This window comes from Mandrillus leucophaeus, unplaced genomic scaffold (genome assembly GCF_000951045.1).
Source record: "Mandrillus leucophaeus isolate KB7577 unplaced genomic scaffold, Mleu.le_1.0 Scaffold30, whole genome shotgun sequence".
NCBI lineage: Eukaryota > Metazoa > Chordata > Mammalia > Primates > Cercopithecidae > Mandrillus > Mandrillus leucophaeus.
Window position 1 is genome coordinate 601294 of NW_012103143.1, and position 26819 is coordinate 628112.

Consider the following 26819-nt stretch of genomic DNA (forward strand, 5'->3'; position numbering starts at 1 on the left):
GATTCTCCTGCCTCAGCCTCCCGAGTAGCTGGGATTATAGGTGTGCACCACCACACCTGGCTAATTTTTGTATTTTTAGGAGAGACGGGGTTTCACCACATTGGTTATGCTGGTCTTGAACTCCTGATCTCATGAGCCACCGCACCTGCCTAAATGGTAAGTTTCCTAAGATAACAAGTCAGTGATACCTGTATCTGGAACTGAGACCATTGAATTCTTAATTAAGGATCCCTTTTGTGCTGTGCCACGCTTCTGACTTCTACTTATTGATTGTATTTTTTTCCCATTATCCTGAGGTTTGTGTCATTGTCTTCAAATCCAGGGAAATGTCTTGTTCTGTAGGAGCAGCTAGATGGGCATCCCAGTACGAAAGTTTCTAAAAATGAGGACCCTTGTTTGGAGATTATTAAGAATGTTTCTTATCTTAGTATTGTCATCCAGGTAGCTCTTTGTTTCTTAAACTGATGTGACAGATAGCATCCTGGTACTTGGATGCTATCTGAGAGTAGCCACAGGTAGAGAATGGAGCTAAGCTCTGAACCCTATTTCCTAGGGGCAGGCTTCTCTCATTCAGATTCTGCCTGTGCTATTGTGCTTTGTGAGTGTGGACTTGAGAATTTCTCTCCACTCCTTCACTACCTGAAGTTTTATCCTTCTGTGTGGTGGATAAGTATATAATTTTGAGACCAACATCCTGTCTTCTCCTACCCTACCATAGCTTACTCAGATCATAATGAGAGCTGCAGGGTTAACCTGCTTAGCAGAGCCTGTTAGCTGCAGTAATTGCAGCTTCATGCCTTATAGGTGAGAAACCAGATATTTCCTGTAAGCAGTCTGCTCTGTGAACAGAAGCCCAAGGTATAAGGTATACCTCTGTCCCTTAAAGAGGAAACAGTGGAGGATGTAATGTGGTCTGGGACAGGGGGATTGGGCATGAACTCAGCCACTAGGCTTAGTTTCTATTCCCATACCTCGTTGGCTTACACAGGGTCCATGTTCTCTGCTTCTAAGCTTTAAGTTTTAGTCATTTGACACGGTCCTGCCTTATACCTTGACTTTTCAGGGATAGATTGTGTAGCAAAGGGGCATTGGAAGAGCTGTGATTCTGGTCCTGACTCTTAACACACTTTGAGTGGGGCAAGCCATGTAAAAACTCTGAGCATGTATGTGTGTCCATCTGTTAAATGGAGATAACGATTCTTTGCCCTGCCTACCTCACAGGATTGTGAGGCCCAAATGAGGTCCTCCCGTACCTGAGAGTGCCTTGAAAACTTGGGAAGTACTGTGAAAAAGCAGAGATCATATTGGAACAGTGTTGTGAACTGCTTGCTTGTTGCAGTCTAACTCTCTTGCCTTAATTGGACATGGGCTGAGAGATGGGTCATACCAAAACGTGAGTGGTCGTTTCCAGTGTTTGAGAGTTAGGCTTCAACAGTGAGCTAGGCTTCAAAGCTGTTTGGTGAGCTTGGGTTGAGAACATTGAAGAATTGAGTGATCTAGGAACCCTTTCTGCATTTTGTTTTGCTGGTTTGTACTTACAGGAGATGTGAAGATTTTTATCCTGTGTTGCAGTTCATCTCTGCTCCTCCTCTCACCAGGAAGTTGGGTGAGGTGGCAGGGTTTGTAAAGGGGAGAATGGGAAGAAGGCTGTAGGCAAAGATGACTGGGACAGTCAGAAGCTTTGTTATATGGGAGCTACATTTTATGACACACTCCTGGAGAGGAGGGTTTGGAGGCCCTGGAGGTAGCTGGCAACAGCTGGGTGCTGTTGTGTGTCCAGTTTGGGACCCATCAGGTAGCATGCCCTGCCCCCCTAATTGCTAACCCTCTGTCTGCTGCTTTATCAGACTACGCGTTTGTTCACATGGAGAAGGAAGCAGATGCCAAAGCCGCAATCGCGCAGCTCAACGGCAAAGAAGTGAAGGGCAAGCGCATCAACGTGGAACTCTCCACCAAGGGTCAGAAGAAGGGGCCTGGCCTGGCTGTCCAGTCTGGGGACAAGACCAAGAAACCAGGGGCTGGGGATACGGCCTTCCCTGGAACTGGTGGCTTCTCTGCCACCTTCGACTACCAGCAGGCTTTTGGCAACAGCACTGGTGGCTTTGATGGGCAAGCCCGTCAGCCCACACCACCCTTCTTTGGTCGCGACCGCAGCCCTCTGCGCCGTTCACCTCCCCGAGCCTCTTATGTGGCTCCTCTGACGGCCCAGCCAGCTACCTACCGGGCCCAGCCGTCAGTGTCACTGGGAGCTGCCTACAGGGCCCAGCCTTCTGCCTCTTTGGGTGTTGGCTATCGGACTCAGCCCATGACAGCCCAGGCAGCCTCTTACCGCGCTCAGCCCTCTGTCTCCCTTGGGGCCCCATACAGGGGCCAGCTGGCTAGTCCTAGCTCCCAGTCTGCTGCAGCTTCTTCACTTGGCCCCTATGGTGGAGCCCAGCCCTCGGCCTCAGCCCTTTCCTCCTATGGGGGTCAGGCAGCTGCGGCTTCTTCGCTCAACTCCTATGGGGCTCAGGGTTCCTCCCTTGCCTCCTATGGTAACCAGCCATCCTCTTACGGCGCCCAGGCTGCCTCTTCCTATGGGGTTCGTGCAGCTGCTTCTTCCTACAACACCCAGGGAGCAGCTTCCTCCTTAGGCTCCTACGGGGCTCAGGCAGCCTCCTATGGGGCCCAGTCTGCAGCCTCCTCACTAGCTTATGGAGCCCAGGCAGCTTCTTACAATGCCCAGCCCTCGGCCTCTTACAATGCCCAGTCTGCCCCATATGCTGCACAGCAGGCTGCTTCCTACTCTTCCCAACCTGCTGCCTATGTGGCGCAGCCAGCCACAGCTGCTGCCTATGCCAGCCAGCCAGCAGCCTACGCCGCACAAGCCACTACCCCAATGGCTGGCTCTTATGGGGCCCAGCCAGTTGTCCAGACCCAGCTGAATAGTTACGGGGCCCAAGCATCAATGGGCCTCTCAGGCTCCTATGGGGCTCAGTCGGCTGCTGCGGCCACTGGCTCCTATGGTGCCGCAGCAGCCTACGGGGCCCAACCTTCTGCCACCCTGGCAGCTCCTTACCGCACTCAGTCGTCAGCCTCATTGGCTGCTTCCTATGCTGCCCAGCAGCATCCCCAGGCTGCTGCCTCCTACCGCGGCCAGCCAGGCAATGCCTACGATGGGGCAGGTCAGCCGTCTGCAGCCTACCTGTCCATGTCCCAGGGGGCCGTTGCCAACGCCAACAGCACCCCGCCGCCCTATGAGCGTACCCGCCTCTCCCCACCCCGGGCCAGCTACGACGATCCCTACAAAAAGGCTGTCGCCATGTCGAAAAGGTACTGTATGCCCCCCCGCCTCTGCCCCCAGCTGGGGCTTAGGGCAAGGGGCTGAGGTTGGCATGGGAGGGAAACTGGAGGCATCGGCCCCTCCCTTGGTCTTGTCTTCTCTATTTCTGTGGGATGTCCAGAGGCCGAGGGGAGCACTGTCAGTGAACTTCTCTGGTCACCAGGGTTCAGGTGGAGCATAGTGCTCAGCCTGGGGAGGTAACTGCTAGTCAGACCAGGCACACTGTCACCTGTCTAGGCTAGCCCAAGTGTCATTGGAGCTACTGCCTGCAGGACTGTGGCCCGTATCTTTTCCCACTGTCTCAAGGATCCTTAAGCCTATTACGTGGTTGTCCTGGCTTTGGCAGGGATGGGGGTTAAAGAGTAGTCCCTTTGGCACTCACTGGCTAAAGGCAAGTTTATGAGGTGCGTCCACTCTGGGAAGTTGGGGACCTTGCTTTCATCCGCCGTTCTGTTGATAAACAACCAAGGTCTTTCTCTGCAGGGCCCAGGGGTGGAGATAGTTTGCTGTGGTGTGGGAATGTAGACCAAAATCCACCTTGGCCAGTTCAGAGGGGAGGACTTCAGTGGAGGCTTTGGTTTCCCACTGAGTTGAAGCCAGGCTTGATTTTTTTGGCCTGGATAGGGTGATGAGCCTTCTGACTAAAGGAGACCAATCTCTTGGAGACCAGTGTGATCACACCCTCCCTTTCCCCATTGGCATCTCCCCAGTGCCCACCTGGAGTCCTCCCCTCAATTGTCTCATTCACCAACTGTCTTCTTCTCTCGACTAGGTATGGTTCCGACCGGCGTTTAGCCGAGCTCTCTGATTACCGCCGTTTATCAGAGTCGCAGCTTTCGTTCCGCCGCTCGCCGACAAAGTCCTCGCTGGATTACCGTCGCCTGCCCGATGCCCATTCTGATTACGCACGCTATTCGGGCTCCTATAATGATTACCTGCGGGCGGCTCAGATGCACTCTGGCTACCAGCGCCGCATGTAGGGCCATCCTGGGATGGGGCACCACAGGGCGGGAGGGAGAAAAGAGGTGGGTAGGGTTACAGATCCAGGTTATAACTACTCTGGCCCATACCTTTCCTGGTTGTGGTATTTCATCCCCTCTACCATGTGGGCCTTCCCCAGGAGATGATCCTTTTGAGTGTTCGGCAGTAACCTACTTTGTTCCTTCGCCTCAGCAGCAAATCTTGCTACTGGCTCTAGATCTGCGGTTTTCCCTCTGCCCTGCCTCCCGTCTCCCCAGAATGGGAATTTCTTTTATGTTTTTTTTTTTTTCCTGGCTCCTTTTTATTTTTGTGCGCGATATTTAAGGTCGTCTGGATGGGGAAGCATCCTGCAGCTGAGGTCGCCGGCGCCTTTTTCTTTTTAGATGGGAAGGAGGCCAGGAAAGGGTTAGCTTAACCATTTCCTATGCGCCAAGCTGTGCCAGCAGTCCAGGGTACCCTGACTGTCCCTCTGTAGACTGTTGAGACTGAGTTCCTGTTGGGACAGTCAGTTGGCATGTATCCAAGTCCCTGCTGACCGCTAATGTTCTAGCTGATGGTGAGCGGCACAGTCCCACTTCCCCATCTCCCCAAGTAGGTGGTGTTAGAAAACCTTAATTTTTTTTCCCTTTTGTATGGACTACAAATAAAACTTGGGGCAATTTGCAGTTTGGAAACCTGGTTGTCATTGTCTTGATTGCATTCAGTGTCAAAGCAGCCAATTTGACATCCAGGAATACATGATAGCTAAAGGGAAGGCAGTCAGAGAACCCAGGACTGGTGAGGAAAGGGGTTTGAATGTGGGAATTAGAAGGATTGCCCTGTGACCCAGAAGGATTTAGCTTATCGTCGTCCTGCTAGCCTGCCATCTTTCAGACTGGAGTCCAGAGCAAGTGGCCTGGTCCTCAGCCCTCAACTTGAGTTAGTCACACCAAAATGCAGTAAATAATGCCCATTTTCCTCTGCCTGTGCTTGATCATTTTCCCTCACTTTTCTCTAGTTCAGGAATAACCTGTGTTCCAATGGGATGGTTCTGGGGTTTGGCCTCTCAGGAAGTGGGGAGTGGGCTGCTGTGGTATTTACAGGCTAGTGGATCCTTTAGGCAGTAGGCTTAAATGAGTGCTGGGGCTGGAACCCAGAGAGGAACCAGTAGTGGAGTGGGGGTAATGGCATTGCCTGATACTGCCCTATGGTTGGAAGAAGGAAGGGCAGAGAAAACTTGAAGCAGGTATGGGGCATTCTGGTCGTATTTTGCCTGTTGAGCTGTTACCATGGAGCATCCTCCTGTGTCCTGCCAACCCCTGCCATTATAGTAACCGGAGACTCTTTTCCCTATTCCTATCTGTTAAGATTTTCAGATGTCCTCTCTCTGGGTTTATATTTGAAGGTATAGAATCTGGGAAGGGGTGGGGTGCAAGCATAACCAAGTAGGGATGCTAGGGTTGGGTGGGGAATTGAGGACTCTCTTTATGCTTTTATTCTAGGGCTGGGGATTGAGGACCTGGGCAAAAAATAGGACATTTCCAACCAGGGACAAGATGGAGGCTTGGGCTTAATGCTGGGTAAACGGAAGACTGGTTGAGTGGGATAATGGGAGAACATACTGCTCCTTTGGGAAAAGGAGCTTTAAAGACTGGGTTTGGGAGCCTATTGGGGCAAGGCGACTTTGGGGAGGTGTATGTGTCAGTCAGGTGGAGGTCAGGTGGGTTGTCTTACGCCTCCTTTACTGGCTTCATGTGAACTTGCCTGTGACAGTATCTTGCCCTAGATGTCCTCTTCCCTCTTGCCAATGTGCAAAAGCATTCAATCTTATGACTGTGAGTTCTTATTTGTGGATGCTAACTGGGGTAATCTCAGGGAGTACTGGGGGCCATGGCTCTTTGCCTTGCTTCTCTTTCTGCTCACTGCTTTGCTTTCAGGTGCTTAGCTGCTCCTTTTTATTTCTTTGCAGGACTGGGAAAGAATGGGAGGAGGATTTTGATAAGTTTCTTGTTTTCTGTGTGGTGATGGGGTGGTCTGAGGGTCAAGCTAATAAGCCTACCTTTGGTTATTACCCTGGAAAATGGAGGGTTGATGGTAGGGTTATGATTGTGGCCTGCATATTTGCAATTTTTCTTTGTCAATGTGGCTTTCTGTCATCTTCCTTTCTCTCCAGTGAGGGTTCTGCCACTGTCTCAATCCCTTGGTTCCTGCAAAAAACAGCTAAATGTGCTCTCAGGGCCCGTGGTGATGTTCTCTGTCGCAGCCCCAGGTCTTGAAAGTGACCTGGCCCAGATGAGCGCTCTGCCTGCTTGTCATCTTTAGGTCCTGCTGCCCCTGCTGCCTCAGCCCTCAGGCTCCTAACTGCTCAAGCCAGAAGGAGCTACAAAGCCAAATCATTTGTCATTTTTCTCTTGCAGATTGTTTTAAAATCTCCCTCCCCTCTTTTATTTTAATTATGTCACCTGTGTTAATCCTATAGCCTGCTTCTTTGGTTTGTGGATTGCTGATTTGAAGTTCTATAACTTGGGGAAAGTTGGGTCGAGTGAATGGGAGGACAGACATTGAATGTGTGTTCTGGAAAAATGGACTCTCTATCTTCAGATTATTCAACTTCTCCACCTATCACCTCTACAACTTGGCCTTCGTTGGAGAAGTTTTAGTTGGCTTATTCCTGGAACGAGACCACCTAGAGGCTTTTAGCCCTGTCACCCTGCCCTCTTCTGAGGTTTGGACCTTGTTTTAAATTCTGTGTGTGGTGAACTTGAGACCATCTCTTGTAATGGAGGTAGTGGGACTATCACTGAGGGGGTCAGCCTATCCAGGTAGGCTACTGTTGTAGTCAAACCCATCACTTAAATTCTGCCACAGTCTGTGCACAGACTGTTGGTTGATCCTCCAGGCATTTTGTCCTATTAAGCCAAATAGGTGGATATCATGGGATGGATGAGGTCATAATGAAAACAGATTTACTAGATTTATGGACCTAGTATACTATGTACATATGGAAAACTGAATTTTACAATCTATAGGTACCTTTGAATGGTCATAAAGAGTAAAAGTCTATAGTTTTCTAGAAAATAATTCTTAAATTTGGGTTTCATGTCTAGAGTTAAATCATATCATGTATCTGTAGTGCTTCAAATGTGGCCAGGTGTGGTAGCTGACACCTGTAATTCCCAGTGCTTTGGGAAGCTGAGGCAGGAGGATTGCTAGAGGCCAGGAGTTTGAGGCCAGCTTCGGCAATACAGTGGGACCTTGTCTCTACCAAAAAAAAAAAAAAAAAAAAAAAAGGCCAGCTGTGGTGGCACGCACCTGTAGTCCTAGCCACTTGGGAGGCTGAAGCAAGAGGATTGCTTGAACTCAGGAGTTGGAGGTTATGATCACGCCACTGCACGTCAGCCTGTGTGACAGAGCAAGACCCTGTCTCAAATAAGAAACAAATGCCTTGCTCAGCTGAGGCAGGCTTTGGGCTGACCTTGAGGGATTTATTGTCTGGGAGGCAGGACCTACCTCAGTGAGCTAGTTTATATGAATAATTATTGTTAGGCAAGTGGTAGATAAGGAAGGAGAGAATGTGGCAGTAGTCGCAGGTAGTTAAAAATTTTTTTGGAGAAATGGTTTGATTTAAAAACCGACTTGGGGCAGGTGTCATGGCTCAGGTCTGTAATCTTAGCACTTTGGGAGGCCGAGGTGGTCGGGTCCCTTGAGTTCAGGAGTTAAGACCAACCTGGTATACATGGGTAAACTTCATCTCTACAAAAAAATAATTAGCCATGGTGGTACGTACCAGTAGTGCCTGTAGTCCAGCTGAGGCTGGAGGATCTCTTGAACCTGGGAGATGGAGTTTGCATTGAGCTAACGTCATGCTGCTGCACTCCAGCCTGGGCAACAGAGTGAAACCCCATCTGAGGAAAACATAAAAACAACAAAAAAAAGTAAACTGACTTGGTATAGACAAGAGTGACCGTTGTCTCTTTAATCAGGTTTTTAAGGTTTGTTTGTTTTTTTTTTTTGAGATGAGTGTCACCCAGGCTGTAGTGCAGTGGCACGATCTCTACTCACTGCAAGCTCTGCCCCCCGGGTTCCTGCCATTCTCCTGCCTCAGCCTCCCGAGTAGCTGGGACCGCAGGCACTCGCCACCATGCCTGGCTTTTTTTGTTTTGTTTTGTTTTGTTTTTTTTGAGAGGGTCTCACTATGTTGCCTAGGCTACACTTGAACACATGGCTTAAGTGATCTTCCTACCTTGGGCTCCCAAGTAGCTGGGACTACAGGAGGTTTCCTGAATTTGAATCCCGGCTCTACCTCTTCTTGGCTGTGTGATCTTGGACATATCAGGAGCACTGTCTCTGTTTTGTTACCTATAATATGAGGATAATAGCTAACTACAATAAATTAATTAATACAACAAACTAAATTTATATTAGTGTAGCCAACACAATTATATTAGTCTTCGTAGCAACTCACATGCGTTAGCTATTTCTTTTTTTTTTTTTTTAAGATGGAGTCTTGCTCTTGTTGCCTGGGGGGGAGTGCAGTGGCGTGATCTCGGCTCACTGTGACCTCTGCCTCCTGGGTTCAAGTGATTTTCCTGCCTCAGCCTCTCGAGTAGATGGGATTACAAGTGCCCGCCACCACATCCAGCTAATTTTTGTATTTTTAGTAGAGACAGGATTTCACCATGTTGGCCAGACTGGTCTTGAACTCCTGACCTCAGGTGATCCACTTGCCTTGGCCTCCCACAGTGCTGTGATTATGGGTGTGAGCCAACATCCCTGGCCAACATTAGCTTTTTTTTTTTTTTTTTTTTGGAGATGGAGTCTTGCTCTGTTGCCCAGGCTGGAGTGCAGTGGCGCGATCTCGGCTCACAGCAAGCTCTGCCTCCCGGGTTCACACCATTCTCCTGCCTCAGCCTCCTGAGTAGCTGGGACTACAGGTGCCCGCCACCTCGCCCGGCTAATTTTTTGTATTTTTAGTAGAGATGGGGTTTCACCGTGTTAGCCAGGATGGTCTCGATCTCCTGACCTTGTCATCCGCCCGCCTTGGCCTCCCAAAGTGCTGGGATTACAGTCGTGAGCCACCACGCCTGGCCAACATTAGCTATTTCTAAACCTATTTTGTAAATGTGGGAGTTAAGGTTGTTGGTTAAGTGACTATGTTTTTTTTTTTTTTTTGATATGGAGGCTTGTATCACCCAGGCAGTAGTGCAGTGGCGTGATCTTGGCTCACTGCAACCTCATCCTGGGTTCAAGCAATTCTGCCTCAGCCTCCTGAGTAGCTGGAACTACAGGGATGCACCACCACACCCAGCTAATTTTTCTGTTTTTAGTAGCGGCAGGGTTTCACCACGTTGGCCAGGCCGGTCTCGAACTCCTGATCTCAAATGATCCTTTCACCTGGCCTTTCAGAGTGCCGGGATTACGGGTGTGAGCCACCATGCCTGGCCTTAAGGTACTGTTCTTAAGATCAAATGGCTACAAACTTGGTGGCTCAAGGAACTGAACCAGACATTGGAACCATCTAGGGCTTTGTTTATAATCGTTGTGCTGTACGACTGTTGGGAGAGTCAAATGAGAACATGTGACACGTATATATAGTCACTTCTCATGAAATGTTAGCCATCTCATATTAATGAGTTAGAACATTCTGGGGACACTGGGATGGCCTAGTGGAGCAGCACACAGCTGATCCAAAGATTTTGGATATAGGTGTGAGTACAGCACATACTTGTAATAGTGAAGGCAGTGAATTTTTGTAATTAGCGGTACCTAGAAGTGATTTGGCTACGGACCACATCAATTTTGGTCACCTCCAGTCTCTGGCAATACTATTTTGTGTCTTGGGAACAATTCTTGTGGATATGGAGAAGAAAGGTTATTGATAATGCAGGGGACTTTCAAAGACATTAAGGAAGGCTAAGAGGTGGTTGCTGGCAGTAGGATTGGCGCCTAGGAAGCCTTCTGCCTGATTACCATTGAATATCCCTGGAGAATACTGGCTTTTTAGTTTGCCCCCTTATCAGACTTGTAACTCATTTCTGGACCAGAAGCCAGAGTTATTTATTGGATGTGTAAGTTATATTAAGATGTTTAAGTTATATATTCGTTCTTGAGCCTGTAAAACTCAGATTAGACTGGGCATGGTGGCTCACGCCTGTAACCCCAGCACTTTGGGAGGCTGAGGCAGGCGGATCACCTGAGGTCAGGAGTTCGAGACCAGCCTGGCCAACATGGTGAAACCCTGTCTCTACTAAAAACACAAAAAATTAGCCAGGCGTGGTGGCGTGTGCCTGTAATCCCAGCTACATGGGAGGCTGAGGCATGAGAATCACTTGAACCTGGGAGGCAGAGGTTGCAGTGAGTCAAGATTGAGCCACTGTACTCCAGTCTAGGCAGCAGAGTGAGACTCCATTTTGAAAAAAGAAAAAAAAAAAAACTCACATAGATTACATTTTTATGTCTAAGTAGTTTTCACTGTCACCCGTGTTTACCCCTAAATTTGTATTTGTCCCTCATTTCCAAGAGTCTGATCTCTTATTTCTCATCTATATGCCTATATACACTGCCCTTTTTATTGAAGATTGGCAGCCAGAATACATATTTTTTCTTGGCTCTGAGAAAATGGCAGCTTTCTAGATGACTGGACAAGTCACTTAACCTCTGAAGAGCTTGGTAGCCTCTAGTCAGCAAATTAAGAATCACCAAAATAGCATCTACCATGTTCCAGACAAGGTGCTTTTATTTACTTATTTTAATTTTTTCAGATGGTCTCTGGTTGCTGAGGCTGAATGGAGTGCAGTGGCATGTTCTTGGCTCACTACAGCCTCTGCCTCCTGAGCTCAGGTGATTTTCCCACGTCAGCCTCCCAAGTGGCTGGAACTACAGGTGCGTACCACCACACCCAGCTAATTTTTTTGTATTTTTAGTAGAGACAGGGTTTCTCCATGTTGCCCAGGCTGGCCTCGAACTCCTGGACTCAAGCAGTCCACCCACCTTGACCTCCTAAAGTGCTGGGATTACAGGCATGAGACACTGTGCCCGACCAACAAGATGGTTTTAAAACATCCCTTTTGCCAGGTACAGTGGCTCACGCCTGTAATTCCAGCACTTTGGGAGGCTGAGGCGGGTGGATCACCAGAGGTCAGGAGTTTGAGACCAGCCTGGCCAACATGGTGAAACCTTGTCTCCACTAAAAATACAAAATTAGCTGGGCGTGGTGGCACATGCCTGTAATTTCAGCTACCTAGTAGGCTGAGGCAGGAGAATCCCTTGAACCCCGGAGGTGGAGGTTTTCTGTGAGCTGAGATTGTGCCATTGCACTCCAGCCTGGGCAACAAGTGCAAAACTCCTTCATAGATTAGATAGATAGATAGATAGATGATAGCTAGCTAGATACAAGTGCAAAACTCCTTCTCAGATAGATAAAACATCTCTTTTGATGTCATTCTCTGTAGTTCAGGTGGTAAGACAGAGGATTTGGATCAGATCTCTTTAATTGGCCTTTATGCTTTTTTTTTTTGAGACGGAGTTTTGCTTTTGTTGCCCAGGCTGGAGCAGCGTAGTGGCGCGATCTTGGCTCACCGCAACTTATGCCTCCTAGGTTCAAGTGATTCTTCTGCCTCAGACTCCCTAGTAACTGGGATTATAGGCATGCGCCACCACGCCCGGCTAATTCTTTTTTTTTTTTTTAGTAGAGACGCTGTTTCTCCATGTTGGTCAGGCTGGTCTTGAACTCCCAACCTCAGGTGATCTGCCCGCCTTGGCCTCCCAAAGTGATGGGATTATAGGCGTGAGCCACTGTGCCCGGACTAATTGGCCTTTTAGTTGAAAATCTTTTATTTTTTTTTAAGGGGCATTAAGTTCCTTTAGTACTCAGTAAAATACAGGTAGGTGTGTATCAGTATGAAGACACTTGAACTACAAACTTCTCTACCTGAAGCTTCATTGTGTTCCAGTTGTCAAAGTGGTGATCAAAATCCGTTAGCTTGGGTTACCTCTGGCTGTTTGGTACTTGCTTTTCTGTTTGGGGAAGACTGGAACGTGTACTAGGTGATGAGTAAAGGTGCGTGTTTTCAGTACTAAGTGTTCAGGTTTTTAACCTGATATTGACTGAAAATCCGAAGTCATTTCCCTCCTTTGGGCTATCAAGAAGTTAACTCATACATTCATTCATTTACTTGTTAACTTAGTCAACAAATATTTGAGGGTGTTACCATGTGCCAAGTACAGTTCTAACACTGGGGATATAATATAGAATTAATAATATGCCTTTTTAAAATAAGTATAGGATTTCAAGTGGTAGTAAGTATTCAGAAAGACAACATGGAGTCACAGGATAGAGTTCCAAAGTAGGGTTGGAGTGAGTGATGTTAGATCGGTGGCAGTGAAGAACCTGAAGAAAGAATATTCCACTCTAAATGAGCTTGGGATAAGGCCAGTATGTCTGAAGGGAGCACAGTTGGTGGTCAAGGGCCGTGGTGGTTAGAAACATTGGGAAATTCTGGCAACAAGCAGATTGGGGTAAGGTCTTACAGTGCAAGGAGAGGAGTTTGAATTTTGTTTCAATTGCCTTTAAAAAGAAAAAAAAAACTAGGCCAGACGTGGTGGCCCACGCCTGCAATCTCAACACTTTGGGAGGCCAGGGCGGGTGGATCACGAGGTCAGGAGACCAGCCTGACCAACATGGTGAAACCCCGTCTCTACTAAAAATACAAAAATTAGCCAGTCATGGTGGTATGCGCCTGTAATCCCAGCTACTTAGGAGGCTGAGGCAGGAGAATCACTTGAACCTGGGAGGCGGAGATTGCAGTGAGCCGAGACTGCACCACTGCACTCCAGCCTTGGTGGCAGAGTGAGACTCCATCTTCAAAAAAAATCAAAGCCAAGGCTGGGCATGTAATTTCAACACTTTTGAGAGGCTGAGGTGGGAGGATTATTTTTGGGCCCAGGAGTTTACTGAGACCAGCCTGAGCAACACAGAGACCTCATCTCCCAAAAATTAAAAAAAAAAAAAAAAAAAAAAAAAAAATGGCCATAGAAAAAAAAAAGCAAAAAAAAAAAAAAAAAAAAAAAAAAAAAAAAAAAATTGGCCATGTGTGGTGGCACACACCTGTAATCCCAGCTACTTGGGAGGCAGAGATAGGAGGAACACTTGAGCCCAGGAGATCAAGGCTGCAGTGACCTGTTATTGTGACACCGCACTCCAGCCTGGGTGACAGCATGACCTAGTCTCTTTTAAAAAAAAAAAAAAAAAGGAAATTTATTGGCTATTATCCAGCCTATTTTCTAAATTAAACCACCCCAAATACTATTCTCATCATCCTTGCTTATTAAATGTTACAATTGCCATAGTTTTGTGGGTTTTGTTTGTTTTTGAGATGGAGTCTCACTCTGTCACCCAGGCTGGCGTGCAGTGGCGTGATCTCAGCTCACTGCAACCTCCCCCCACCCCCCAGGGTTCAAGCAATTCTCCTGCCTCAGCCTCCCCGGTAGCTGGGATTACAGGTGCGTGCTACCATGCCTGGTTAATTTTTTTGTGTTTTTAGTAGAGACGCGGTTTCACCATGTTGGCCAGGCTGGTTTCCAACTCCTCACCTCAGGTGATCTGCCCACCTCGGCATCCCAAAGTGCTGGGATTACAGGTGTGAGCCACTGTGCCCAGCCGAGAGGATTGCTTTTGAGTGCAGGCATTTCAGACCAGTCCGGGCAACAAAGACTTTTGTCTCTACAGTAAATTAAAAAAATAGCGAGGCCTGGTGGCACGCACCTGTAGTCCTAGCTACTTGGGAGGCTGAGGAGTTCCAGGCTGCAATGACCTATGGATAGTGCCACTGTACTGCAGTCTGGGTGACCTTGCAAGAACTGTCTCAAAAAAAGGCAGGGAGATTATTTAATGTGGTTCATTTAGGATGAGCTTGTAAAGTGTTATATAGCTAACTAGACCTAGTTGGGTTTCAGAAGTCAAATCAAGTAATTAGGTTTTGGGCTGCATGTGGAGGTGGTTAGTAGTTTTGATGTCTGCACACTGGGCTTGAACTGTGATTCTGAGATTTATGTTCCCAGTCTCCTTCCAATATGGAGAGATTATTAGTTACAATGAGTTGATCATTGATACACTTTGGTATTTTGGAAGAAAGTTTTATCCTCAGAGATGTTGAGACAAGAGATCTAACTGAAGGAGATGAGGATTTCTGTACCATACGCGTTACTTTTTGATGCTGGCCACCTCTGAAGGGCACGTGGCAGCTGACACAAAATTGATTTTCTTCATCACTGATCCTGTGGCCTTTACACAGGCCCAGAGGTGCATCAGCATCCGCAATGAAATGGACAAGATTAGTTACCAATATATCTGTAAATGTTATGTTTTCTTTTTTTAGTTCCTTACCTTTTTTACCTTAGGATAAATTGTTGACCAGTTTTCTACAGTCAGATTCCTGAATCATGTTGGGTTTTTTTAAGTTTCACTCTTGTCGCCAGGCCGGAGTGTAGTGGCACAATCTTGCCTCACTGCAACCTCTGCCTCCCGGGCTCAAGCGATTCTCCTGCCTCAGCCTCCTGAGTAGCTGGGATTACAGGCACCTGCCACCACATTCGGCTAATTTTTGTATTTTTAGTAGAGACGGGTTTCACCATGTTGGCTAGGCTTGTCTTGAACTCCTGACCTCAGGGGATCCGCCTGCCTCGGCCTCCCAAAGTGCTGGGATTACAGGCGTGAGCCACCGCACGTGGCCCTCGTGTTGGGTTTTAAAACCCACTCTTTTTTTCCCCCCAAACTCTGACTTCACATTTCTCTTCATGAAATCTTTCTCTTTGGGGCATGGGTGGTGGTGAAGAAGCTGCTTTGGATGGTGGTGTGTGGTACTTGTGTCATCTTCATTCCTGATGATCACTTTCCTCATAAACTGCACTGCTTTTAGCCTGTTTTGTTCGTGTTTTAAGTTCTTCCATCCAGTCCCTGCATTCCACCTTTTAACCCTTTTCAAAAGCTGCTTTGCAGAGGGTCTTGACTAAAGTTACTTGCTTAATGAATATGGGATTATGTGAAGCAACCTAAGGATGAGAGAAAACAAGGCAGCAGCTGGACCCTCTGGAGAATGTTACTTTGTATTTTCTTTACAGCTGGTTGTGACTAAGCTCTTCCCTCTAAAGTCAGTTCTAAGAGATTAAAACAGCCCTGGCTGATGGCGCCCAATAAAATAAAACAAAAAAACCTTTGCTGCTCCAGTTTTTTCTCAGGGTGGGGTCGGGGTATACTTTCAATCTCCATGGTCACAGAAAGGACTCTTCATCGCGGACCCTGGGAGGCTGGTTCCCAGAGGGAACTTGTCCTCAGCGTCTCCTGGACAGTGCAGCCTTCTGCCGGGCCTACTTCTGGGCCATTACAGAGGTCCTTTCACCACCTGTGAGAGGTTTGATTTTGGGGGAGCTCCGGGACTCTCAAGGCTACAGTGTGGACTACTGGCCCAAGGAGAAGGTTGGTTTCCTGAGGTGGTGGTGGTGGTGGTGGGCGGGAGGGGGGTGTTTTTCTTACCTGGCATGTGCCTGCATAAGCTATTTCCACAGCGTCCTGGCCGCAAGGGGGGTGGTGCTTGGGAGGTTAGAGGGAGACAACTAGAGTGAACGGCAGAATGGAGCGCGGAATAGTGTCTGGCTGTGCACGTGGAGGTGGCGAAATGTGGAAGCTTAACGAAGTTGGCGCCATGAAGCTAAAGACTGCTACCCCGGGGCTCTAGCTCGCTCCGCCTAATGGCGGGCCGCACCCCGCCGGCGAAGCCCACGTTTGTAGGTCCGCCCTCACGCTGATCTCTTGCCCAATCAATCAGTTCGGCTTCGCGAGGTTGGTGCTCATTGGCTTTCGTATAAAAGCTCCGAGGTTACAGACGTTTCCACCTCTTGCCGGCCTCTCAGGTAATAGGCGTCCGTGGTAACCAATCAGGAAGAGGATCTGCGGGACCGCCGGCCTTTTACTTTATTGAGTGGCCAATCCGGTTGTAGGCTCACCTCCCCCCTCTACCCAGAGCCACTGCTGCGGCCGCCGCCATTTTAGCGTTTTGTCAGAAGCGTCTGTGCCGCGAGGAGGAGGCCCTGCTGGTTTCCGTGCGGGTGAGACTGCGAGCCCTTCCATTGCCTTTCTTGTACTCTGTTAAATCTTCTCTCACTCCCTTGGGCTTCGGGGTGTACTGGTTGGGGTCGCAGCCTCCACACCCGTCACTGAGAGCCGATCTCGGTCCTCGGCATTGCGCGGTAAGCCGGGAGCAGCCCTTCCCCCACCGCCCCCTGAGAATACCTTGCTTTTTTTTCCCCCACCCTGCCCCGCGCCCGACGTGGCTCCTCTTGGAAGCCTCGAGATTTCCACTGGGAAAACCCCCTTTTCCTTATACCTGGCAATTACGTCCCTGTTTTGAGAATTTCTCGGGCTGTGAGACATTGTCTGGTTAATGAATCTGAAGCTCCTTTCCACGGCCACGCATTTCAGTGTTCCGCAGGAGCTCGGACGGTGCCCTGAGAGAGGCGTTCCCCAGTCCAGTACTTTCTTTATTCTCCACTCCTCGCTGTCTGATCCGAGTCGCGCGTTCACTACTTCCAAAGGAAACTCAAATGTAGCTATTGCAAGGCCTATTTCCCCGGAAATGGCTGCTTTGGTTACTACTTGAGGAAAAGCCTGTTGATAATTTCAGGCAGGCAGCAAGCCTAGTAGACTTTGGTTTTCTGTTGCTTTCCTAATGGATAGAAAAGCCCAGTACCCCCATCTCTCCGTATGCTGTTTTTCATGCACATTTCTGTTGGAAGGTATCAGTTCTTACTAAATCCTTTGTCTACTAAGGACCTCCCTATTGCAGACGTCTTCTCATTCTTACAGGTTCATGGCGGCTACTATAGCAGGCCTTAGTTCACTCCCACTTCCCTTTGATTGTATTGTGTGGAGGTGTGTGTGCAGGCGGGTGAGAGAAAACTGGAAATATACATCAGAGTGAAAGTCGTTGTTTTTTATGAACTGATGTGGGCCTAAGGTCTTTTGTCAGAAATCTTGTTTTTCTCTCCCAGGCTCTTGTCAGGATGGTGAAGCTGTTCATCGGAAACCTGCCCCGGGAGGCTACAGAGCAGGAGATTCGCTCACTCTTCGAGCAGTATGGGAAGGTGCTGGAATGTGACATCATTAAGAATTACGGCTTTGTGCACATAGAAGATAAAACTGCAGCTGAAGATGCCATACGCAACCTGCACCATTACAAGCTTCATGGGGTGAACATCAACGTGGAAGCCAGCAAGAATAAGAGCAAAACCTCAACAAAGTTGCATGTGGGCAACATCAGTCCCACTTGCACCAATAAGGAGCTTCGAGCCAAGTTTGAGGAGTATGGTCCGGTCATCGAATGTGACATCGTGAAAGATTATGCCTTCGTACACATGGAGCGGGCAGAGGATGCAGTGGAGGCCATCAGGGGCCTTGATAACACAGAGTTTCAAGGTGAACCACCCTCTTTGGGTAGAGGGCTGAACACAAGGCTATGTGCAGAAAGTGGTTGGATGCGTAAAAGGAGAGGTTTGGTAAAGATAACAGCTGTTGGCTGGCTGGTGGTGAAGAATTAAGTATGGGTGATGGACTTCTTAAAATGTAGAATACATGGGACTTAGAGGCTTTACCTTAGGCAGCTGTCTCCTGGAGAAAAACCACTCAGCTTTTATTTGGAGCCCCTAAGGCTTTTGTGCTCATCAGTGCAGAAATCCTTTTCTCTGAAGGCTTTCTGAGTTACTGGGTTTTTTTGTTTTTTGTTTTTGCTTTTTTTGGTAGTAGAGCACAGTTCAGAGTTCCTCACTCTGAATTTACTGCCCTCAGCATAGGATCAGAATTATGCATTTTACATGAAGAACCTCGCAAAAACATGTCAAGCAACACTTTTATAGGAGCAGAATCCTTGTTAAGTTATCCTGCCTTACACAAACTCTTAAAAGAGTTACAGCTCTTGTTTTTTTTATTACTATTACATCTGTACCAAGGGGTTGTGTTTTGAGTATAAGGCCACTCTAGAATTAGAAGGCTGATTTTAGGACTACTTGGGGAGGAGGCACTGGGGTTTTAGGGGCAGTAATGACTGTCTTTTCATTGGTTTGGGGGGCTGGACTTTATAAAATTTTGGTGAATAGAGCACTTAGATTTGTGGTATCTTAGGAGTCTTAACCAAATGAATTTTTTGTGCCTGGAGGGCAGCATGGGTGATGATGTGGATTGTCACTTCATTTGGAAGCATCTCAAATCCCCAACATTTTGAATACATGTTGCTCAAAGGAAATGCTTGTTAGAGCATTTTGGATTTTGAATTTTCAGATTTGGGATGCTCAACTGGTACGTATCACGCAAATATTCCAAAATCTGAGGTCTGAAGCAACAGTGGCAGTTCAGGGGTGGTAATCATGGTGAGTTGCTATCTGAACTCTTCTCTCACCTCCTTTGGTTTCCCCAGTATCAAAAAGAGCGGTGTCCTTTTTTAGCTTAATTAAGCAGGACTGAACAAAAATTAAAAAAATAAAAAGCTTTATCCAAATTATGGAGTATTCCTGTGACTCCTTGCTATATATTCCAAACCTGTGTTCTGACAGTGTAGTGGTCGATTCTGTTTCTGAGTACTCCCCTCGTTAAGAGTCATTACTGCTGCCTTTGGTGTCCATTTCCCTTAAATTGGGCTTTTTTAGAGCTGAAAGTCTGATCATTATTTCCGCTAGTAATGGGTACCCTGTGTCGTGGGCATTGCTGTGCATTAGTGAAGAAAAGTGACGCAGGTCTCTCAGGTCTAGTTTGCTTTCTTTTTTTCAATTTTCGTGTTGAGAATTATTTTGTCAACAACTTAATTGAGAGCAAAGGCTGCTCTTGTGGAGGGTTTGCGGTGTGATACCTAATTTTTGGACTATTTGCCACACTGTAGCCCAGTCAGAAGAGGTGGTGTCTGCTTGTAGCAATTAGGTTTAAGGAGAGGACAGTGTGGTCTTGATTCAGGACAAATTATCCTTATATAAAACTCTGGGTGTCTGAACCCAAGGTCCCCTGACACTAACCTTTGCTTAGTTTTTTTATCTTATTTTATTTAATATTGGCGTTTTTTATTTCTTAATACTATTCTGTTAGAGTTATAGATGTATATTGATGAGTGGTATTAGGGTGGTCTTTTTTCCTTACCGTTTCTTAGTGTTGGGTTTCTTCTCTATTGCATGCCCACTTAAAATCTCTTTTAGATATTCTTAAAAAATTAACTTCTTTTTCTGGCATTGGAACCAAGAGATGCTTAGATCAAGGTATTTATTAATGATCTTTTTGTCTGGAATGTGCACAGTTGGTTTCTTAGTTGTTTTCACTGGTTTTGTTAGGTGCCAAAAGTGGCACTTTTGTTAGCACTTGTTTTCTCTGGTTTTGTTAGGTGCCAAAGTGGCCCACTGGGCAAATGCCAGAGACAGGCTAGCACTTTAAGGCACTTAAGTGCATAATTGCATATCTGCTCTCTTAGTAACCTGCAACCCAAACTTCCCAGCTGTGTAGACCTTGATATTTTGTTCCTTCCATCCCCATTTCCCTATTGTGTTTTCTGGTCTCCCAGAATCTAACATTAATTTTGCAGGTAAAATTGTGTGTTTACTATTTTCTCTAATGTTAGAGGATCCATCTGTTGACTTTCCCTTGCTTTTGACCATTTACTCCTTTGACAGGTATATATTTAGGTGCATCATAACCAATTGCATTGGGAAGTTTTTGCAGGATTTGGATGTCTTCGGAAGTTTGCTTACCAGTAAGCTGATAGATCATGTTAGGTAGAAATTGCTTCTGTAGAGACTTACTAAAACTTAGTTTTAACTTTTCTAGAAAAGATTCTGCTTTTATTACATTTTCAGAAGTAATACTTTTCATTTCCAGAATGCAAATTTTAATTTTCAGGAAAAATATTAAGCGTATGTTCTTAGTTAGGCTTTCAGTTAGGTAGTTTCAGGAGAAGTACTTTAATTCTGCTTAAACTGAGCAGTTTGGTCCACTGACTAGTATAAGTAGTTAAACTATCAGATTGTAAAGAATCCATGTTAAAGCAATGATCAGAACCAGCAATTTAAAGGGCCCAGTTAAGGGAGAAGGCTGTCCTTCAACTTGTGCCCCTCAGTCTCCCCAGTTCATGAGGGTTTTTCCAGAGATGTACTTTGAGATTTGCTTGTCACATTCAGCTGTGGATTGAGTCTAGATCATTCTTTAATAGTGGTAATCATTGGAGTCTTTTATTCCATTCTTTTAAAGTTTTTGAGGAGGGTGGAGAGCTGGCCTTTACTTACATTCCCTTGCTTAATGAAAATCCATCTTGCTGGTAAGGATTGGAGGTGTCAGAAAAAAATTGGGCACTCTTTCTTACTTTGACTTCTTTTGACTTTGAGCCGCTGTTTGGAGATGATTTTTACTTGCAGTTACTTGGCAAAGGATGAGATTGTTTTGAGCAAGAGTAGTTTATTTCTTAAGCATTTAAACTATTGTTATAGCTAGCATATTTCGTCACCTAATTGATCTTTGCCTGAAATCAGGTCATTATACTGAATCTATAAGTTGAGTTTTTTTTTTCCTTTTTATCTTTTGGTAAAGATGAGTCCTGTATTAGAATTGCCTAGATAAAAGCCATTGCTATGACCAGTGTCTGGGGTAGGGGCTGGGGCTATGAGTAAGAGTGATAGCAACCCTTCTTGCGTCTGTTTCTTCAAGGCAAACGAATGCACGTGCAGTTGTCCACCAGCCGGCTTAGGACTGCGCCCGGGATGGGAGACCAGAGCGGCTGCTATCGGTGCGGGAAAGAGGGGCACTGGTCCAAAGAGTGTCCGATAGATCGTTCAGGCCGCGTGGCAGACTTGACCGAGCAATATAATGAGCAATACGGAGCAGTGCGTACGCCTTACACCATGAGCTATGGGGATTCATTGTATTACAACAACGCGTACGGAGCGCTCGATGCCTACTACAAGCGCTGCCGTGCTGCCCGGTCCTATGAGGCAGTGGCGGCTGCAGCTGCCTCCGTGTATAATTACGCAGAGCAGACCCTGTCCCAGCTGCCACAAGTCCAGAATACAGCCATGGCCAGTCACCTCACCTCCACCTCTCTCGATCCCTACGATAGACACCTGTTGCCGACCTCAGGAGCTGCTGCCACAGCTGCTGCTGCAGCAGCAGCCGCTGCTGCTGTTACTGCAGCTTCCACTTCATATTACGGGCGGGATCGGAGCCCCCTGCGTCGCGCTACAGCCCCAGTCCCCACTGTTGGAGAGGGCTACGGTTACGGGCATGAGAGTGAGTTGTCCCAAGCTTCAGCAGCCGCGCGGAATTCTCTGTACGACATGGCCCGGTATGAGCGGGAGCAGTATGCCGATCGGGCGCGGTACTCAGCCTTTTAAAGCTTGAGGTGAGAGGGGTGGGGTGTTCCCTCTTCTGGTTTTGCCATCCCTCCTGCAGCCTAAAGGGCTCCATTTAGGCTGCCCTGCTTGCTTGCTTTTGCAGGGTTAGGGTAAGGTTACTAGGGTGGCTCACAGGCTAGAGAGAAGTCCTACCTGTTTAACTTTAAAATATATAGAGTTCCTTGGCCCTCATGGCTATTTTTCAGGGCTTCTGGTAGTGAGAGTCAATTTGATTCTATTTGTGTCTAGAAAAATAAAGAGTGATGTGCTGGTGAATCTTGGGTCACCTATGTACTATGCTATAATTGAACCTTACCTGGGGACCCACACGTTCAGGCTCAGGTGTTTTGTTTCTTAGAGCCTTTGTTAAGTTTCCTAGGTGTTCGACATTCCTAAGGTCTTCAAGTTTCCTGTTCTGTTTTGTGCTGTGTGAAAGTTCTGATATGATCCCTGATGATAAAGTCCATAACTGTAGTTAACTGGTCATCACTGCTCAGGTCCCAGTTACTAAGAAGACTACCAAAATGGCATCATCTTAATCTTGAAGCATATTTCTGACATTCCTGAACGGTTCAACCCTTATGAGTTTTATAGAACTTATTTTGATGGTAAGTTGGGGTAGAGAGAAATACAAAACTTATCTTTTATAAAGTTCCACAAGGAAGTCTGGGCATAGTTGCTAACACCTACCTTCTTTGCCCAGCTCAGATTTATTCCCTGAATAGAGTGCCCACTCCATTGCTTTATCTTTCAGTCTGTCCTGTAACAGCCCAGCCTGTCACTTACTTAGGTTTTTTTTTTTTTTTTAAGTAACTATTCCCACAGTTCTAGTTTTGACATCATCTACTTTCTCAGGGTATATGTTTAAGTATGCATGCACACCTGTTAATTTTACTCCTTTGGTGAGGTTGAAATCCAGGGTTGGGAGCTTTGCCATAAGCAAATCACTCCCTTCTTCATCTTCTCACTAGCTGTTTTGGGCATTTAATACTCTTGAGCCAGCAGCTCTACCCTGAGTCCCCTTGCTTTTTCCACTGTCATACATTTTGAGCCCCATGATCCATTTGGCTCTACTTGAATATATTCTCTTCTGATACTTGCCAGCTTTGGGCTCTAGGTGTTTGAGATTATTGTACTTAAGGGTAAATCTCAATGCCCTTAGTTTTGAGTAGCTCCCAGTGTGTCCCAGACATTACCATTGATCCTTAATTATAGTAACTGTGTGAGTGAGAGATAACTGTCATCTTTGCAGTTAGGGCAGAAGGTATGTGACTTTCCCAGGGTTATTGAGTAGGCAGTCACTGATTGGGCTGGAAAAGAGACTTCAGTGACTTGATGTGTAGCTTATACATTCCCTTCCACACCTTCTTTACAAAGTTAGCTTCTTCCCTAGTTGGAATTGGATGTCCTCAGGTCTTAAAACTTGCACAGTTGATGCTACTTTTGTTTAGACTTTGAATGATTTTTAACTTGGACCTTGGCAGTAACTCCTAGATAGAAAATACTGTTGATTTTTTTTTTTTTTTTAACCTCAGGGAGCTAATTGGAACCTTTCCATTTTTCCTGTCCTCTGCTGACAGCTTGTGACGTGGAATTACCTTCTCTAAGGAATGCTAATGTTAACATCATCAAGAGCAATGGAATGTCTCTTTGCCTACTTTTATGAAACAAGATTTGCTATTAATTTAAGACCTTAGTCTGAGATTGTTTAGACTTCCCAGTTACTCTCTGGCCTTCAAGCTCTTTCCATTGTTAAGAGATTACTGTGATACTGGGGAAGGGTACAAGTAAACTTAAAAGGAGTGTCAAGTTATCAGACTTTGTAAAGATGTTGAAGTTTTTAATGGGAAAGCCCTTTTGAGCTTTGCTGTAAAGCCGCTGTATTGTGCTCTCTTTCAGGTGGGATGTGTGTGGGCTGAAATTCCGAGCTGCGGTTGTGCATGAGAATACACCCTTCGTGGTACCCCATCTCCGGGACGTTCTCGGCTCTGTGCGTTCAGTCCCTCAGGAACCGTGGACCTTAATTTACCTTGCTAAGTTCAGACCTTCTCTTCCTTTCCTTTCCTTTCCTCTCCTGCCCCTTTTCCTGTTCTTCTGTCCTTCAAAACTTCTGTAGCTTCCCATTCATGTTCTGTTCTCCCAGCAGGCCTCATTGTGTGCAGAAACTGTGGTGGGGGCTGTGCTGTCTCCTCCCTGCCTCCTGCCTCCTGCGGCTGTTGGATTTGGGAATGACCTTGGTGAGAGTCTCACTGCTCCAGGGTCTCTTTTTGGTCCAAAGGCTAGACCTATAGAGTTGGATCACTTTTTTTCTTTCCGGTGAAATAAATGGTTTTTCAACTTAGGGTATGTGTGCTTTGAGAGACTTCTTGCTTCGGCTTGTTTGGGGGTTCATTTGTACCTTGAAGGGGAGGGTATAAAGTTTTAAGATACTCAGCTTTGGGTGAACGTCACTGCAGTTATTTTGTTTATTGCAAATAGGACTTGTAGGTGCCAGAGGAAAGGGGTTATATAGAAGCCCAGGTAGGCAGCCTTTTTCCAATGAAGACTTTTCCCACTGGTCCACCTTTGTTATAAAACCACCTACTTTTAGTTTAGAGATGTTGGTCTTCTCTTCTAGAGAAGCAGTCACTACCTTCCCTTAAGACTACCATTCCAATCACCCAGTCAGTGTATCTAGCTTAACTTAATTTCCGGGGATGAGGAAGTCAGCTTTTGCTCTTTGTGTCGTGTGAAAAAATGAAGCTGTGGCTCCAAGAGTACTTTGCTAACTGTAGGCCAGTGATATGTGTTGATGCCTTTCACCATCTATTTGTTTAGCTCTGCCAAAATCCAAAGAATGCCTGAATGTCCCACTAGCACCTCATTACTTGGGTTTATAGCCTTTAAATCATAGGCATGGAGAAATGACCCAACATACGAACTTTAGATACCTTGTTGAATGATGAGGCTAAGTGCAAGAACTGCCGCCTCTTAGCCTCATGTTTTTCTTGAAACAGTTACTTGTCTTCCATATGTTTGCTCTGTACCTTCTTGCTCCAATTTCTACAGATACAGGACTATGTCTAGTTAGAGCATTTCTCAGAATCATTCAGCAAATACTGAGCACCTACTGTATGCCCGGCATTACCCTTTAGGGAAGTCGGGTTATGATGATGGGGAGATAAGCTGGTCTTTACTTAGATGGTTTCTTAGATTTTTTTTTTTTTAATAATTGCTTCCTCCTGTTGGATTCTTCCTAATCATAGATGGCCAAGATTTGAACAGCTCTATACAACATGTAATTTATTGAATATTTTTGTATGTGAAGCCTGTGCTGGGTGTTTGATGTGTTCTCATTTAATCTTCCCAGCAAATGTTTTTCTGTTAGTTTTTTCCTTTCCTGGCTGGGTTGGTTCTCTGCCATTTCTCTTGGATGGTCGTACATACCTACTTTGGTTTCTTTTTCTCTAAAGGACAGACCCACCACTGAACGCCATTTTTACTCTCTCAGTATACCCTTTGATCTGATGGGTAGGGTTGGCAAATTTCAAACATTGGAGACTAACGGTATTTGTTGATTCAACAAATATTTTATTGAATGATACTCTGGAAGGTGGTGTTTTAAGTGTTGGGCATATATACGGTTCTGGAGCTTCTATTCTGAGGGAGGAGAAAATGCAGAAATGTCAAGCAAGAATTCTGTTTAGATGGGGATGGTCAGTGAAGGATTTTCAGAAGTGACATGGTAAACATGGATATGATACATTTTTGCATTACAAAACTAGTTAAAATTAAGTTAACTGTTAAAATTAACTCAGGCATGGTGGCTCACGCTTGTAATCCCAGCACTTTGGGAGGCCGAGGCGGGTGGATCGCAAGGTCAGGAGTTCGAGATCAGCCTGACCAACATGGTGAAATCCTGTCTCTACTAAAAATACGAAAAATTAGCTGGGTGTGGCGGCGTGTGCCTGTAATCCCAGCTACTCAGGAGGCTGAGGGCAGCAAAATCGCTTGAACCCAGGGAGGCGGAGGTTGCAGTGAGCCAAGATTGCGCCATTGCACTCCAGCCTGGGCAACAAGAGCAAAACTCCGTCTCAAAAAAATATTTTATAAAATAAAATATTAACTCCTTGGCCGGGTGCAGTGCCTCACACCCGTAATCCCAGCACTTTGGGAGGCTGAGGCAAGTGGGTTGCTTGAGCTCAGAAGTTCAAGACCAGCCTGGGCAACATGGGGAAGCCCTGTCTCTACAAAAAATTTAAAAATTACCTGGGCATAGTGGTGCGCATTTGTGGTCCCAGCTACTCCAGAGGCTGAGGTGGGAGGATCACTTGAACCCAGGAAGTCAAGGCTGCAGTGAGGTAAGATCAGGCCACTGCACTACAGCCTGGGTGTCTCAAAAATTTTTTATCAGGCGCAGTGTCTCATGCCTGTAATCCCGGCACTTTGGGAGGCTGAGGCAGGCGGATCCCCTGAGGTCAGGAGTTCGAGACCAGCCTGGCCAACTTGGTGAAACCCAGTCTCTACTAAAAAATACAAAGGGAGGCAGAGGTTGCAGCGAGCCGAGATTGAGCCACTAACTCAAGCCTGGGGGAAAAGAGCGATACTTCTCTCAAAAAAATTTTTATTTTTAAATTTCTTGATTCTGTTAGAGGAAGTCATTGTTGCTTTCTGCTTTGAGATCCTGATCTCCCTGTAACAGACAACGTAAGAGTAGGTTTTTCATAACTCAGAATCTGGCCTGGCTTAATGCTATATTCATACTAGATGCTTTTCCATTTTCTCTTTTAAACTATTTATTGTTTGTGTGTGTGGTTTTTTTTTTTTTTTTTTCCCCTTGAGACAGGGTCTCTCTTGCCCAGACTGGAGTGCACTGGCATGATCTTGGCTCACTGCAGCCTGTGCCTTCCATGTTCAAGTGATTCTCCTGCCTCAGCCTCCTGAGTAACTGGGATTACAGGCACCCGCCACCACACCTGGCTAATTTTTGTATTTTTAGTAGAGATGGAGTTTCACCATGGCCAATCTGGTCTCAAACTCCCAGACTCAAGTGATTCGCCTGCCTCCTAAAGTGCTGGAATTACAGGCATGAGCCACCACACCCAGCCTTAAACTATTGACTTGTTGAGAGGAAAAACTTTATCAAGAACAA

General features: G+C 46.4%; 2 protein-coding genes across 10 annotated transcripts in view; both read left to right on the forward strand.

Moving 5' to 3' along the window:
• Nucleotides 1-4977, forward strand: part of LOC105544447 (RNA-binding protein 14) — a 10897-nt gene extending 5920 nt beyond the window's left edge. The window contains exons 2-3 of one of the 3 annotated variants that reach the window (XM_011986956.1): nt 1848-3312; nt 4095-4977. In XM_011986956.1, the coding sequence (XP_011842346.1) occupies nt 1848-3312; nt 4095-4302 (1673 nt within the window). In that variant the 3' untranslated portion in view covers nt 4303-4977. The remainder of the gene's footprint in view (nt 1-1847; nt 3313-4094) is intronic. The other 2 variants (XM_011986957.1, XM_011986958.1) reach the window with 2 other exon arrangements.
• The window catches only part of LOC105544446 (RNA-binding protein 4), a 55388-nt gene that overhangs the window by 5223 nt on the left and 23346 nt on the right, over nt 1-26819 (forward strand). For 3 of the 7 annotated variants that reach the window (XM_011986950.1, XM_011986952.1, XM_011986955.1), the window contains exons 1-2: nt 16248-16384; nt 17327-17750. In XM_011986950.1, coding sequence (XP_011842340.1) covers nt 17339-17750 — 412 coding nt within the window. In that variant the 5' untranslated portion in view covers nt 16248-16384; nt 17327-17338. Of the gene's footprint in view, nt 1-16247; nt 16526-17326; nt 17751-21005; nt 21697-23587; nt 24032-26819 lie in introns of those variants that run through there. The other 4 variants (XM_011986949.1, XM_011986948.1, XM_011986954.1 and 1 more) reach the window with 4 other exon arrangements.